This window comes from Miniopterus schreibersii, assembly GCF_964146895.1.
Source record: "Miniopterus schreibersii genome assembly, chromosome: 10".
NCBI lineage: Eukaryota > Metazoa > Chordata > Mammalia > Chiroptera > Miniopteridae > Miniopterus > Miniopterus schreibersii.
In genome coordinates, this window is record NC_138110.1 from 52,016,066 (window position 1) to 52,029,488 (window position 13,423).

Sequence of the window (13,423 nt, forward strand, 5' to 3'; positions counted from 1 at the left end):
TGGCTTATCTGCGAGAAGGGAGGCTTGGAGTAATTAACAGCCAACATTTCCTGAACACCCATATTTTGCTAAATACTTCACATATGTTGTATCCTTTAATCCTGACAAACACTTGATGAGATGGGCACTCTTCTAAAAGCTATTTTGAAATTAGCTGCTTCCTGCTCCTTGATATTCTTAAACTTTTCCTAGGACTATCACTTTGAGGAACAATGATGTGAACTTAAAGAGAAAGTTTTAAAAAATTGTGAGGCTTACCACATTTTCAGATTGAAAGGGACCTTCAAGGTCATCAGCTTAAATTCTCCAGCCAGTGCAGGCACCCCTTCTATAGCATCTTTGACAGATGGTTGTCTAGATTCTCCTTGATTGCTTCCAGTGACCAAGAGCTCATTACCTCAAGAGATATCCATTTGCACTGTCTGATAGCTTTAGTTAATAGAAAACTGCCCTATGTGGAACCAGTTATCTGTTTCTCTGTGACTTGCCACAGTTAGTGAACTATCATCTCACGGATCTCTCTTGTATTCCCTTGGTGGGAATTTCTTTAATCCATAGACCAGAGTGGTATAGTCTTGGCATACTGGTAATTCCCCATTTGATCCCATAAACATTTATTTAGCAGCTCCTAAGCAGTGGAAAAGCTAGTTCTGCCTCAGGCTTGGGTGTTCACAGAAAGGGCCTCAGAGCTATCCACAGAGCAGTCACCTGCCGCAAGGAGCAGATGGCAGATATCTTGTTCCTGCTTTCACAGTCCCGGGCTGCACGCCAGCTGATGGAGAGGACCCAATCATCCAGCATGGAGACCCGGCTAGATGCCATGAAGGAGCTGGCCAAGCTCTCTGCTGACGTGACCTTCGCCACTGAGTTCATCAACATGGATGGCATCATTGTGCTGACGCGGCTCGTGGAAAGTGGAACCAAACTCTTGTCCCAGTGAGTATTACTGAGGTCTTGTTTGGGGCTTGCAGAGATTTGCAACTCTCCGCAGGGCATTCCTATTCTCATTTCCATTGAGTCAAATGAGGTTTTTGAACACCATATGCATACAGAGCAGTGTGCTAAGCACTAGAGTCTACACAGGGATATAATTCACTGTTGTGGTCTTAAATCATATAGTCTAGTTGGGCTCTCACAAAATAGTACTTTGTCAAGTGAGTAGTAAAAATAGGGACTGCAGAACTCAGGAAGAGAGAGGTCAGCTCAAGACAAACCTGTACATTTATGGAAAATGATTGGCCTGATGGAGGTTAGTGAGCAGTCTGTCCATTATGTACTAGAACAGGTGTCTGTCTATTCTTAACCACCGCCTGCCTCCCTCCCTCTCTAGTCACCTCCCCTCCCCACACACACACCTCTCTCTGTGTTTACCATAGGTTACCTGCTGCCCATGCACCATCTCCCTGCCACCCCTTTTCACAGGGTGGAGGAGATCCAGAACTTTGTGATACACCACGAACATCTTTACACTACTCCAGTGCCAAGATGAACATGGTGGGAAACTGCCTTGTTGTGATCAGCAGTGAATAAACTGTTTGCCTTCTGAGCCTGTGGAGCCTAAGCCTGCAGAGAGGGAGTCAGAAATCTTTCAGCTAGTAGATCAGCTATTGAAATTTTCAGCCAAACCCAGCAACTAATCATGAGTATTTGTTTAAGTCCTAGGAATTCCTAAAGCTTTCGCTGTCATCAGCACTGACCCCCCCAGGAATGCTGCAATCTCCCGAGAGTACAGGATTAGAGGGACTTTCATTTCCTCCTCTTTAAAATGGGGATAATACTCCCAGCATTGTCATGAGAAGCATTGTTAATGAGAATGGGTCTGAACGTGCTTTGTCCGTGGGCATACTGTGCGTTGATTGTAAAGCACCCTGCAGGAGCATAAAGAATTTAATGTATAAAGAGGGACAAAGGAGAGAGAACATGTTCATCCTCCACCAGTAGGGTGCTCAGGCTTTGCACACAGTGTCATCTTGTCCCCACCACAACCCTGTGAGATTAATGCTGTGCGACTAACAGTTTTACAGAGGAAGAAAAGAAACTTCGGAAAGATAAAATTTGCAGTTAGGAAACAGCTGAGCAGGAATTGAACCCATGTCCAAAGTTTGTACTCTTTCTGCTGTGCTCTGCTGCCTCCAGGCCTAAAAGCGAACATGGTACATAAGCTTCCGTAGGTCCCTCCCACCAAGTGTTGGGGTTTGACAGAGGTCTGCTCTCTTTTTTGTTCTTGGGAAATGGATGTTACTCTGTTTTCCTGAGATGAGGCGACATGGAGAAGGAAAGCCGAATTCCCAGCAGCCCTTATATTTTCAGTGATAGACACCTGGGCAGCATCTGCTCCACATCTGCCTAAGTGTGCGTGTGGGCGCTGACTCAGAGTTGCGTCGGCTGATTGCTTGTATGGTACTCACCTTGAAGTCCGTCCCATTGTGGCTGCCTTCACACCTGTTCCCGGTTTTGAATCTTGTATTCTTGTGTGTGTGTTTTGCACATGTCTCAGCTACAGTGAGATGCTGGCATTCACCCTGACTGCCTTCTTAGAGCTCATGGACCATGGCATTGTCTCCTGGGACATGGTTTCCATCACCTTCATAAAGCAGGTGAGGCCTCTAGCATCTGTCCTTCTCTTCTCCCTCAGTCATCAGTTGTTCTCTAGGCTAAGGTGGAGATGCCAGCAATACCACATTCTGGTGAGGGTTGCTTTCTATCTCCAAGGCCAGATTTTCATCCTTGAGCTCTGCTCCTCCTGTGGCTCCTGAAAGACTTACTCTGCTGTACTCTCAGTGCCTGCACTGAGATGAACTGGGCTCTCCGAGCTGAATCTGGCCCAAGTGGTGTTGGGTTGTCAGTGAGGCTTGGGAGAACACCAGCATCACCCAGTACCATCCTCGAATCTTCTGACCTGCTTCCTGACCCTCCCTTCTCTTTGATAGAAAGTGTTCAATTCATTTTCCTTGTATTTACAAGTCTGCTTTCTGTTTACAAATCTGCCAGGTAGCCTGTTTGGACTGTAAGATCGAACTCAGACCGTGGGGGTGGAGACTTCTCATTTCCCTCTTTTCTTCTGCAAGAAGGCACAGGATTAATTCAGAAAACTGAACTAAAACCAGTGAATAATATGTCCTGACCTATCATTGGCTTGGGACTTTGGGAACCTCCCATTGCTGGAGCTACTTTGACAAAAGTGACATGGCCATGTGTCAAGGATATTATAATGGGGATTGAGAAGGATTAGATGACAAGACTTTGAGGTCCTTTCTACCTCTCCAAGCCTCTGCTGTGCTATGCATGTATGGGGACACAGTGCCTGTCAGGAGAGAAGAGTAACTGGAGATAAAATGATATCCTAATATCAGTAAGATCCTCTGCTTTCTACAGTCAACTTTTTCACACCTGCACCCTTATTCTGAAAACGAAGCATTAAGACCTTAGATTTTGAGGAAACACAGTTGACTGGATACTGTAATTTGAAATTGAGTTTTTCACACCTAGGGAATCCCTGGCATATTGGCCAAGGAAGCCATAAACCAGATGCCACTCTCCACCTCGGGACAGTTGCCCTAATGTGGGCAGCACACCTGAGAGGAGAGAGCCTTTGTGGGCTAGCAGCAGAAACCTAAGCCCCCTGGTTCCCATGGGCCCTCAACTTCCTAACTGATTTGCCCCTCTCTGGCTTTAGATTGCAGGGTATGTGAGCCAGTCCATGGTGGATGTGTCCATCCTTCAGAGGTCCCTGGCCATCCTGGAGAGCATGGTCCTGAACAGCCAGAGTCTGTACCAGAAGATAGCAGAGGAAATCACTGTGGGACAGCTCATCTCTCACCTGCAGGTGTGAGTAAGAGACCCTGACCCTGCCTCCCTTCCCTCGTCTCTCCTCCCCTCCCCTCTTAGTCTGCTTAAGTCTTCCAGTCCTCCTTCTGCTTTGCTTGTATTCCAAGCTGCTGGTCTGCTTGTTCATTCATTCATCACCTCTTCCACACTACTGCCAGATTCCTCCCATAACTCAGACTTGATCATGTCATGGTCCTGTGTAAAATTCTCTGTAACTCTCCTTGACCCTTCCGATAAAGTGAAGTTTTTCCCAATCTTCCTGTACCACCACGGTACCAGCAGAATTAGATGCTTTCCCCTCTATGGGCCAAACAGTCTCTGTTTGTACCTATGATAATTATATTTACATAAAATACTCTATTTTCTTATTATCTGTCTCCCATTTTAAACTGAGCTCTCTGGGAACAGGGACCAATCATTTTTGTATGCTCTGCTTTGATTTAAGCAGAAGCTCATTAGCATTTGTTGAATGAACACTTTTAAAAAGGCTTTTGAGACTTAACTCCAAATTATTATTTGATTGCAATCTGTGAGTGATTTTATGAACCATCTCTAAGCATCATCTTGCTGGTCACTCTTCTAATCTCCTCTGCCTTCTCTCTCCATTGACACAGCTCCAACCAGGAAATTCAGACCTACGCCATTGCCCTGATTAACGCACTTTTTCTGAAGGCTCCTGAAGACAAGCGACAGGTCTGTGGCTGCCTTTTCAGGCTTTTCATCTGGGCTCTTCCAAGAGAAGAATTCTCACCCACCCATCCTTTGCTGTGCAGAAAGCAGAAACCGAGCCATTTTCCCCAAGAGTCCTTCCTCCTGTCCCTCTGTGGTCAGAGCCCATCAGAGTGGCTTTGCTAAGAAAGACCCAGTGGAGAAGTAGCAGGGAAACCAGATGGGGTCTTAGGTCAGAGCAGGGCCTGCACACTGGTTCCTCTAAAGGGTCAGAGAGTAAATATTTTTCACTTTGTGGGCCATTGTCCATGTGGTAACTCTTCACCCTTGCCATTGTAGCCAAAAGCAACCTCAGATAGTAGGTTAACCAATGAGTGTGGCTGTCTTCCAATAAGGCCTTATTTACACAAACAGGCCACAAGCCTAATTTGGCCTTGGTTTGTTGACCCATAGGTTTGAGGATCAGGAAGGGAGAGGAGACCCTCTGGGCATCACTGTTGAGTCCAAGGAGACTGAAACAAATGAGAGCCTTAAGAAAGCTGTCATGAGGCAAACAAGACCCCTCATTTTACAAGTGGGGACACCAGGAATCAGCTGGGCAGGGAACAAGCACTGACATAAGAGTCCAGGGCCTCAAGACTGAGGATGCTCCCTGCCAATGGCTGGACGCATGCTTTAACCTCTTTGGGTCTCAGTTTATCTTTCTGTCAAATGAAAGGGCCAGATTAAAAGACCCCACAATTTCTAGGTTTCTCTGGTAAAAGCCCAAGTGGTGTACAAAAGAAAGACTTTAGTTGTCTGTCAGTACCCTGGCCTCAGGAAGTTGAATTCATGTGGGATCAGGTACCAAGCTCTTGGTGGATTCTAGTGGGAGGACTTAGGAGCACCTGTGGTTCTGTCTGTCCTGTCTTTCTTGTATGGCTTTGCTCCGTTAATCTCTTCCTTCCGGGTCCTGTTTTGAATGTAAACTTAAAGCTCATTCTTCCATCTGCTTCTCTCTGTGCTTTTTGCTTTCTGCCAGCAGGACAAGCACCTTAATCCTCTAGACCTGCCTGTCACTGTAAGTAGCACTGCTGTGTGGAAAGGGTCCCTGCTCTCATCCAGCTGGGGAGGTCGCACCTGGGCAAGAATCTCTGATCTAGATGTTCAGGGAACTCCAGGATACAGGAAAAGGTTGTGGGCTGTAAACCTCATTTGTCAGGACACTTGAGGATGTCCTGCAGATTATTTATATACTGGATTAAGGCGATGCCTTTCCTGGGGAATATGGCCCAGTCTTTCCTTTGTAACTTGCCTTTATGTGGGTCTGTGGTTCAGCCAGCGAAGATCAGATTCAGAAATAGCCTGTCGATTTCATCAGATGATGCCATGACGCATCAACTCCTAACTTGATATAGCAAAGGGTAAAGGTAAATCCGTGCCTTTTTGGATGCTTACTAGACCATGGGCATTTGAAAAGGTTTAGACAGTTGACAAGAGGGAATTTGGATGCTCATTTCTTGTTAGAGGGAGCTTAGGAAGGTCAGTTCTACAAGGATCTGAAAGAGGATGAGTGCTTCCCCCTGGTCAGCCCCACAGAGAAGCTTTTGGTCTAAAGCCTTTATTCTAGTAGTAGACCACTCTCTGTTACCCACTTTGTTAGTTGTCCACAGCGGGATTTAATCTCAAGCTGACCTCCTGTCGCTACCAAAGAAGTTTCTAGGCCACCGTCCTCCTCCCCATCGGTGTGTGCTCAGGGCATGCATAGTAAAACTTAAATGTTCCTGGCAGCACCAACCGCTTGGAATATGGCCAGAAACCCAGAGGTGAGAACGAGAGAAAGGCCTTTCAGTTCTGAGGATATTGCTTCTTGGGAGAGGTGTGACAGCTCCCTCAGGCCAATGGACTTCCTTCCAGTGCTCTGTAAAATGAAATTAAGGCAGCAGTTTAGAAAGTGAAGTCATACTAATTAACATTATAAGAAGTGATGGCTGACATTGGAAGACAGAGACAGAAGAATTATGAAAAGCTGTCAGAGAAATTAAAAGCATGGTAATCTGGGACCGTTTTGTTTAGGGAAAATAGTTTCACATTTCAATAGCTCCTTTAGGGTGTCAGTGTCACAACCCAGAAAAATAAATCATGGTTTTTTGATGAAGCCAAGTCCTTGGCAGTGATTAAATTATAATCATTGTAGTCTCTTCTGAAATAAAGACATTTATTCAGTGTATTTTTAGATTTGCATAAGAATGGTCAAAGTAATGGTTCTGAAAGGACCCTTAAAGTTTTGCTCCCTGGAAGATGCATTTAAGTAGGATACTTTGCTGAGTGTGCTAAAATAATAAAGTGTTTTTGTTAAAATCAGAACCAAATATAATTTAAAAAGTGCCCCTATTATGAAAAATTACCCCAAAGCACCCAACACGTTCTCTACACTAGTCAGAAGTGAGTGGGAACTACTCACTGTTTCAGGGGGCCCATGTCCACTTCCTCTGGGGTGAGGCCCTGGGTACTGGAGGGAGTGCAGGGCTAAAGACCTTTCCTGGGTTTGGAGTCCCTTCCAGCCAGGGCATTGGGCGTCTACCTGGAACAGTGACCAGTGCATGCGCCTTGGGGACCATCATGCTGCTCTGTGCTCCTTGTTCATTGTCCATTGCCCAATGTCCTTGTAACACCGTGTCTTGTCCTTAAGTGTCCCTCTTTGAAGATGGGGCAGTCGATTGTGCCATTGGGATGGGAAACCCTATTTGAGTTCCTTTGCACTCACAAAGCAAAATGTGAGGGAACTTTAGTTAGAGTACAAGATACATGTGATGGTCCATGGATTTTTTTCCATTTGCCCACTTTTTGCTTGAAAGGGAAAAAATGTGAAAGAAAAAGCCCCAGAGCTGTAACATCATCTTCCTCTCGGTAGTTGTCACAGCTGTGTGCCTGCCACCTTGCCTTACGTTTCTTATTTTCCTCTATAGGATATGGCCAATGCATTTGCACAGAAGCACCTCCGATCCATAATCCTAAATGTAAGTTCGGGAACAAGCTGTATTTTATTATTGTTTTGTTACTATTAATAACAATTATTACTATTATTATATTATAGTTGTATTATTATTGAAATTACTATTGAGTGGGGAGGGCACTTAGAACGTACCAATAGGAACTAAACACTTGTTAAGGTGAAAAGCTGTTTTTTGTAATCCTCTGTAAGCAGAGTTGTCTCTAGGAGGCCTGCTGGCCCACCAGGAATTACAGAGCCTCAAAGGAGGAACTATGGCTAGCCGTACTGTTTGTTGTCCCGCAAATCCAGAAATTTTTATCTAGGGGGAATGTGTTAAAATAGAGCAAAAGAGGAAAGTGATTCATTGAACTAACGCTGGTCATAAACCCGAGTGCAGGGTGCCAGCAGGCATGAATTAGACAGTGGTTTGCTCTCGAAGAACTTCCGGTCCAATAGGAAAGACAAGAGGTCATAGCACCCTGTGGTCAGGTTCCATAGAGATTTGTGGTCTGGGAGATTTCAGAGGAGGGGCAGTCAGTCCTGTGCTGGAGGAGAGATCAGGAAGCCTTTAGAGGACTCTCTTCAGGTGAGGCTGAGGAGAAGTAAGCAGACCAAGAAGAAAAGGAGGCGGGGCCAGGGGCAGAACCTGGACGGAGTGTGTGATGGGTAGAGGGTGAAGCAGGAGCAGATGTGTGGTGAAATTGCAGAGGTAGCAAAGACCAGATCAAGTAGGACCTTTCTTAGTCTTTTCCCCAAGGGCAGCCGAGGGGATTTAATCAGATCGTGAAATAACCAGTCTGGCATTTTAGAAAGATCACACCTCAAGGTTTGTATGTTTACTGAGGGGTGTATTAGGGAAGAAACTAGAGTAGGAATTGGTGGGGAGGGGAGGCATCTGGAAAGAGGTCTAATTCCTTGTTACTAGGATGGTGGATTAGGGTGGGAGAGAGCTGAGATGGGAGGTGGGGACGGTGGGAGCCGGGAAAGAGCCAAGGATCTAGATTAAAATTTTAGTTGAAATTGAAATAGCTACATGTGGCTTGTGGCTACTGTTTGGGCTCTGCAGAGCTAGAGAAAGAGACAGAAAGGAAAAGCACTCTGGGGTCACATGGTGGGGAGATGAGGCCTAGAGCAGGGCCGTCCATTGGAAATATAATAGGAACCACTTATTTTATTTTGAATGTTCTGGCAGCAACATTTAAAAAGGGATAGAGGAAATTAATTTCAATAACATTTCATTTAACCCAATATATCCAAAATACAATGATTTCAACATGTAATCAATAGAAAAAATCATTAATGAGATACAGTACATTTTGTTTTTCGTACGATGGCTCTGAGGTCTGGTGTGCATTTTTCATTTACAGCACATCTCAGTTTGGACCAGCCACAGTTCAAATGTTCAATGGCCACACGTGGCTATTGGCCACCAGACTGGACTGCACAGGTCTAACGAGCTTGAGCTGGAGCCGACGAGCAGGTCCCAGAGAGAGCTGATCTGAAGTTAGAGGGAGCTAGAAAAAGATACTGATCTAGAGTTAGAAGCTCTAGAGTGGAGCTATCTGCTAGAACTTTCTGTGATAATGGAAATGTTCCAGATCTGCCCTACCATCTGGTGGCAGCCACTAGCCACATGTGCCTGGTAAGCTTAAAATGTGGCTAGTGCTACTGAGGACCTGAATCTTCAACTTAAATTAAATGTGAGTGATTTAAATGCAAATAGCCACATGTGGCCAGTGGCTACGATACTAGACAGCACAGGCCTAGAGACACAGCTCATCTGAGTATGAGAACACAAAGGACACAGGTGGTTCCTATGGGAAACTGGGTGAGAGTCTCATTTGGCCGAGAAAAGAGCAAGAGTGACAGGATTCAAGATGGTAGTGAGACAAGGGGTGGGGGTGGTGAGAAATACAAGGGAGCAAGCAGGAAAGAGCAGGCTCTTGTGGGAGTGAGAGCAGAACAGCTTGAGACAAGAACATAACCAAGCATTGCTCAGCCCAGAGGGGGACAGAAGGAGATGGAGCATGCAAGAAAAAGACAGAGACAGAGTGTGAGAATAGGAGAGGAATGGGTATCAGAGGGACAGAGGGAGGAGGTGATGAGCTGAGGGTGGGGAGCTGGCCGTGGAATGACAGTGGGCAGGGCAGAGTTAGAGGGGGAAGAGGAACATGGTGGGAACACAGGACGCAGGGAGGGGGACATACACTGATGGGCGAGAAGGAGAGGGGCAAGTATAGGAGAGAAAGGAGGGAAGGGGGAGTGAGGGGGGTTGGACAGGAGCATTAGATGCCCCCTTTGTGTAGGTGTCTCCATGTCATTTAAAGAAAATGACCTTTTCTAAAACCATTCTACCTGGTGAGGCCATCCAAAACATTTTATTTTTCTAAGGGAAAACAAAAGAACTATATCGCCCAATTCTATAAGCAAATCTTTCTTCGTGCACACTAGCTATCATCTTGGATTGAGTAATCAATCTCTTTAGACCTGCACAGTCCAGTTTGGTAGCCACTAGCCACATGTGGTTGTTGAACACTTGAAATGTGGTTCATCCAAATTTAAACTAGTAATTACTTACCACTTATAACCAGCAATTACTTACCTGATTGGAGTAAGGTCTAGCCGCTGATCTTCCATTTCATAATTTTAATGGGGTAGCCTCTTCTTTGGTGTGGCCAGGTGCAGCCTCCACCCTTCAGTCCACTTCCCCTCTCCAGGGGAGTGCAGAGAAGAGGATGGTGCCCTCTGGCCTGCAGTGAATCCTCTCTGCCTGCATCAAGCCCATTCGTGCTCCATCCCCTTCTAGAACACGAAATCCCTGTCTATGGGAGGGAAGCCCTTTCCCTGCCCAGCGTGCTCTCTTTTTCACCAGCGTGGATGTGAGTCTTTAGTAAAAGAATCAGTTCAGCCCCCTGTTTCCTGCCTTTGCTTTTTCAGCATGTGATCCGAGGGAACCGCCCAATCAAAACCGAGATGGCCCATCAGCTGTATGTCCTACAAGTCCTGACCTTTAACCTTCTAGAAGAAAGGATGATGACCAAGATGGACCCCAATGACCAGGTAGACGCTAACTGGAGCAGAGCTTTCCTGACTTAAGCTGTATGTTGTTCGATGTATGTTCTACCCTCAGGCTGTGTACTGAGTACCTGCTTGTGCCAGGGACCTTGCTTAGATGTTTCTGCACAAATGGTTTGGTCTGCTCTGAGAAATCTAGCTGTGTGCCCTCCCTGTGAGCTCTTCCTACTGGTGACACTCTGGGCCAAGCCTATCTCTGTCCTGCTAAGAAGAGGTGATGCCTCTTCAGAGAACCATTGGGGCCAGAGTTCTGCCCAAGCCCCATTCATTCTTTCTTTTCCTTGCTTCCCTTAGTTAGCTGATTCACCTGCTGATTGTCTGTTTCACCTCTCAGGCTCAAAGAGACATTATATTCGAACTGAGGAGGATTGCATTTGACGCAGAGTCTGACTCGAGCAATGTCCCTGGGAGTGGGACTGAAAAACGCAAAGCCATGTATACCAAGGACTACAAAATGCTGGGATTTACTGTAAGTTTCCCAAAGCACGGACCTGAGTAGGCCTTCTGCTCTGACAGGAAGTCAGAGGGCCCACCCAGGCGAGCCCTGGGCACCCCTCCTTCATAATGGTGGCCCTGGAGTAGATGGCACTAAGGGACCTTGATGCTTGGTTTGCCTCTGTGATGGCAGATTCACAAGTTTATGTGCAACATTTGGCCCTGTGAAACAAAGCCATCTGTAGGCAGGCCCAGGAGGGCAGCCAAATGGATGGAGAGGGGACCTCTCACCACAGCAGGGAGGTTCTTTGAAAAGCTGGCATGGATATTTTGTGATAGGATACAGCTTGAGGATGGAGTTAATTCAGTTAAATACTTATTATGTACCTACTCAGTGCCCAGCAGTATGCTCTGTGCTGGGGATACAAGGTGAGTCAGCCACGGCCCAGTGGTTAAGGGCCCAGTCTCCTAGTAGCAATGGACGTGTGAAAGAGCTACGATAGAGGTGAGTATGCAGTGCTAGCAGCAGTCAGACGAGGGCAACAGGGCTTCCCTCAGGTGACACCATGCAGAGCGAGACTGCTGAGTCTCATATCGGGTTTCTTTCTTCCTCCAGAACCATATCAACCCAGCAATGGACTTTACACAGACTCCTCCTGGAATGCTGGCCTTGGACAACATGCTGTACTTGGCTAAAGTCCATCAGGACACCTATATCCGGGTAAAGGCTGGGGGCCAGCTTTCTCAGGCCTAGTGCCACATCTCTGGTCTCCCTCCCTTCCTCCCCTCCCTTACCTCTCTTTCCTCTCCCCCCACAGATCGTCCTAGAGAACAGCAGCCGTGAAGACAAACATGAATGCCCCTTTGGCCGCAGTGCCATCGAGCTTACCAAAATGCTCTGTGAAATCCTCCAGGTTGGGGAACTGCGTAAGTCCATGCAGCAGCCTCGCTTCCTTCAGCCAGTCCTTGTAACCAGGAGCCTGGGGAGGCCTGGGGTTATAAAGTCAGGTGTCAGTGGAGCTGGACACCCATAATCCCTGACTGAGATGCAATCCATTTTATCTTAGTTAATGGGAGTCTTGGGTATTGCTTTGTTCAAGCCAGCAATTTGAATGTGTTCGAGAGCTACGCCACCATCTCCTCACTCCCGTATGCAAGGACTGGCTGAGTGTGGCACAGGGTAGAGGCTGACCAAGAGAAAATACCATGGAGAAGAAGACTCAGAAAGGGGGAAGAGCCCACACTCCTCATTAGCCCTGGTCCTTGCTCTGGTTTTGTTCCTCAGGATTTTGGTGCAGAGGATCCAAAGTTTCTGGACATGAGCTCCCAACTCATCCCTTCCCTGCCTCTTTCCTCCCACAGCAAACGAAGGGCGCAACGACTACCACCCGATGTTCTTTACTCACGACCGAGCCTTTGAAGAGCTCTTTGGAATCTGCATCCAGCTGTTGAACAAAACCTGGAAGGAGATGAGGGCAACAGCCGAGGACTTCAACAAGGTCAGTGTCACAGAGCTCTGAGGTCCATGGGCTGAGACCATCACATGACAGCCTGTGACAGCTGGCCAGAGCCAGGGAAATCCCTGAGCTGGAAAATTAGGTTGATCTGCAGCACTGAGTCACAAGACTGAGGCATTGGAGAGCCTTGGTCCCCTCTGGTTGTGTTTCCTATGTCATCTTGAGCAGGTATCTTCTCCTTATTGCCCTGGTTCCCTCATTTGCCCATGGAGCCGGTACTTACCCCTCCTGTCTTCCTGAGGGGCCAAGAGGATAAGCACAACAATAGCAGCTGTGGTTTACTGAGCACCTACTATTTGCAGGCACTGTTGCCTTTTCATGCACTGGAAACATCAGGGAGAGGTCAGGGTGGATTGGCATGATATGCAAGTCAAGGGTACCTACTCAGAAGTCATTCCTTGATGCTTTCTGAGTACCCACTCTGTGCAGCATGCAAGGTTCTGAAAAGCTGGTAAACTAGGACTTGAGTGTTTTGAAGCTGCTCATCCTATTGTAAAAAAATTGGAAAGTATAAAGAAAAAATTTTTTCTGCAATTCCACCACCCAGTGATGATCATTTTTATGTGTTTCACTGTAATCTTTTTTTCCTATAGTTTTTTCCTTCACTGGTGGAGAGCTGACTGGATGTGCAGTGTGATATCCTGCTTTTCCTCTAACTGTTGTTTTAGGGGAGTAACACATTTTTTGAACACCGCAGTATGCCAGGCACAGTGCCTTCATGTAGCATCTCATAATCCTTCAGGCAGCATGTATCAGAAGATGTGTCTTTCTCTCTCTCCCTTTAAAGAGTAGGTGGAGGCCTGAGGATGTTAAGTGATTTGTTGAAGGAACAGATTAAGGGACAGAGTCAAGATCTGAATCCATTTCTTTCTGACTCCAGAAACCTATGCTCATTCTACACCATTGACTAATTGAAATTTATGAG

General features: G+C 46.5%; 1 protein-coding gene across 4 annotated transcripts in view; it reads left to right on the forward strand.

Annotated features, from left to right (window-relative positions):
- Positions 1-13,423, forward strand: part of ELMO2 (engulfment and cell motility 2) — a 33,106-nt gene that overhangs the window by 13,403 nt on the left and 6,280 nt on the right. For 3 of the 4 annotated variants that reach the window (XM_081149693.1, XM_081149694.1, XM_081149695.1), the window contains 10 exons: positions 755-936; positions 2,498-2,597; positions 3,677-3,828; positions 4,443-4,521; positions 7,446-7,496; positions 10,409-10,531; positions 10,881-11,015; positions 11,598-11,702; positions 11,800-11,908; positions 12,344-12,480. In XM_081149693.1, the coding sequence (XP_081005819.1) occupies positions 755-936; positions 2,498-2,597; positions 3,677-3,828; positions 4,443-4,521; positions 7,446-7,496; positions 10,409-10,531; positions 10,881-11,015; positions 11,598-11,702; positions 11,800-11,908; positions 12,344-12,480 (1,173 nt within the window). The remainder of the gene's footprint in view (positions 1-754; positions 937-2,497; positions 2,598-3,676; positions 3,829-4,442; positions 4,522-7,445; positions 7,497-10,408; positions 10,532-10,880; positions 11,016-11,597; positions 11,703-11,799; positions 11,909-12,343; positions 12,481-13,423) is intronic. The other variant, XM_081149696.1, reaches the window with a different exon arrangement.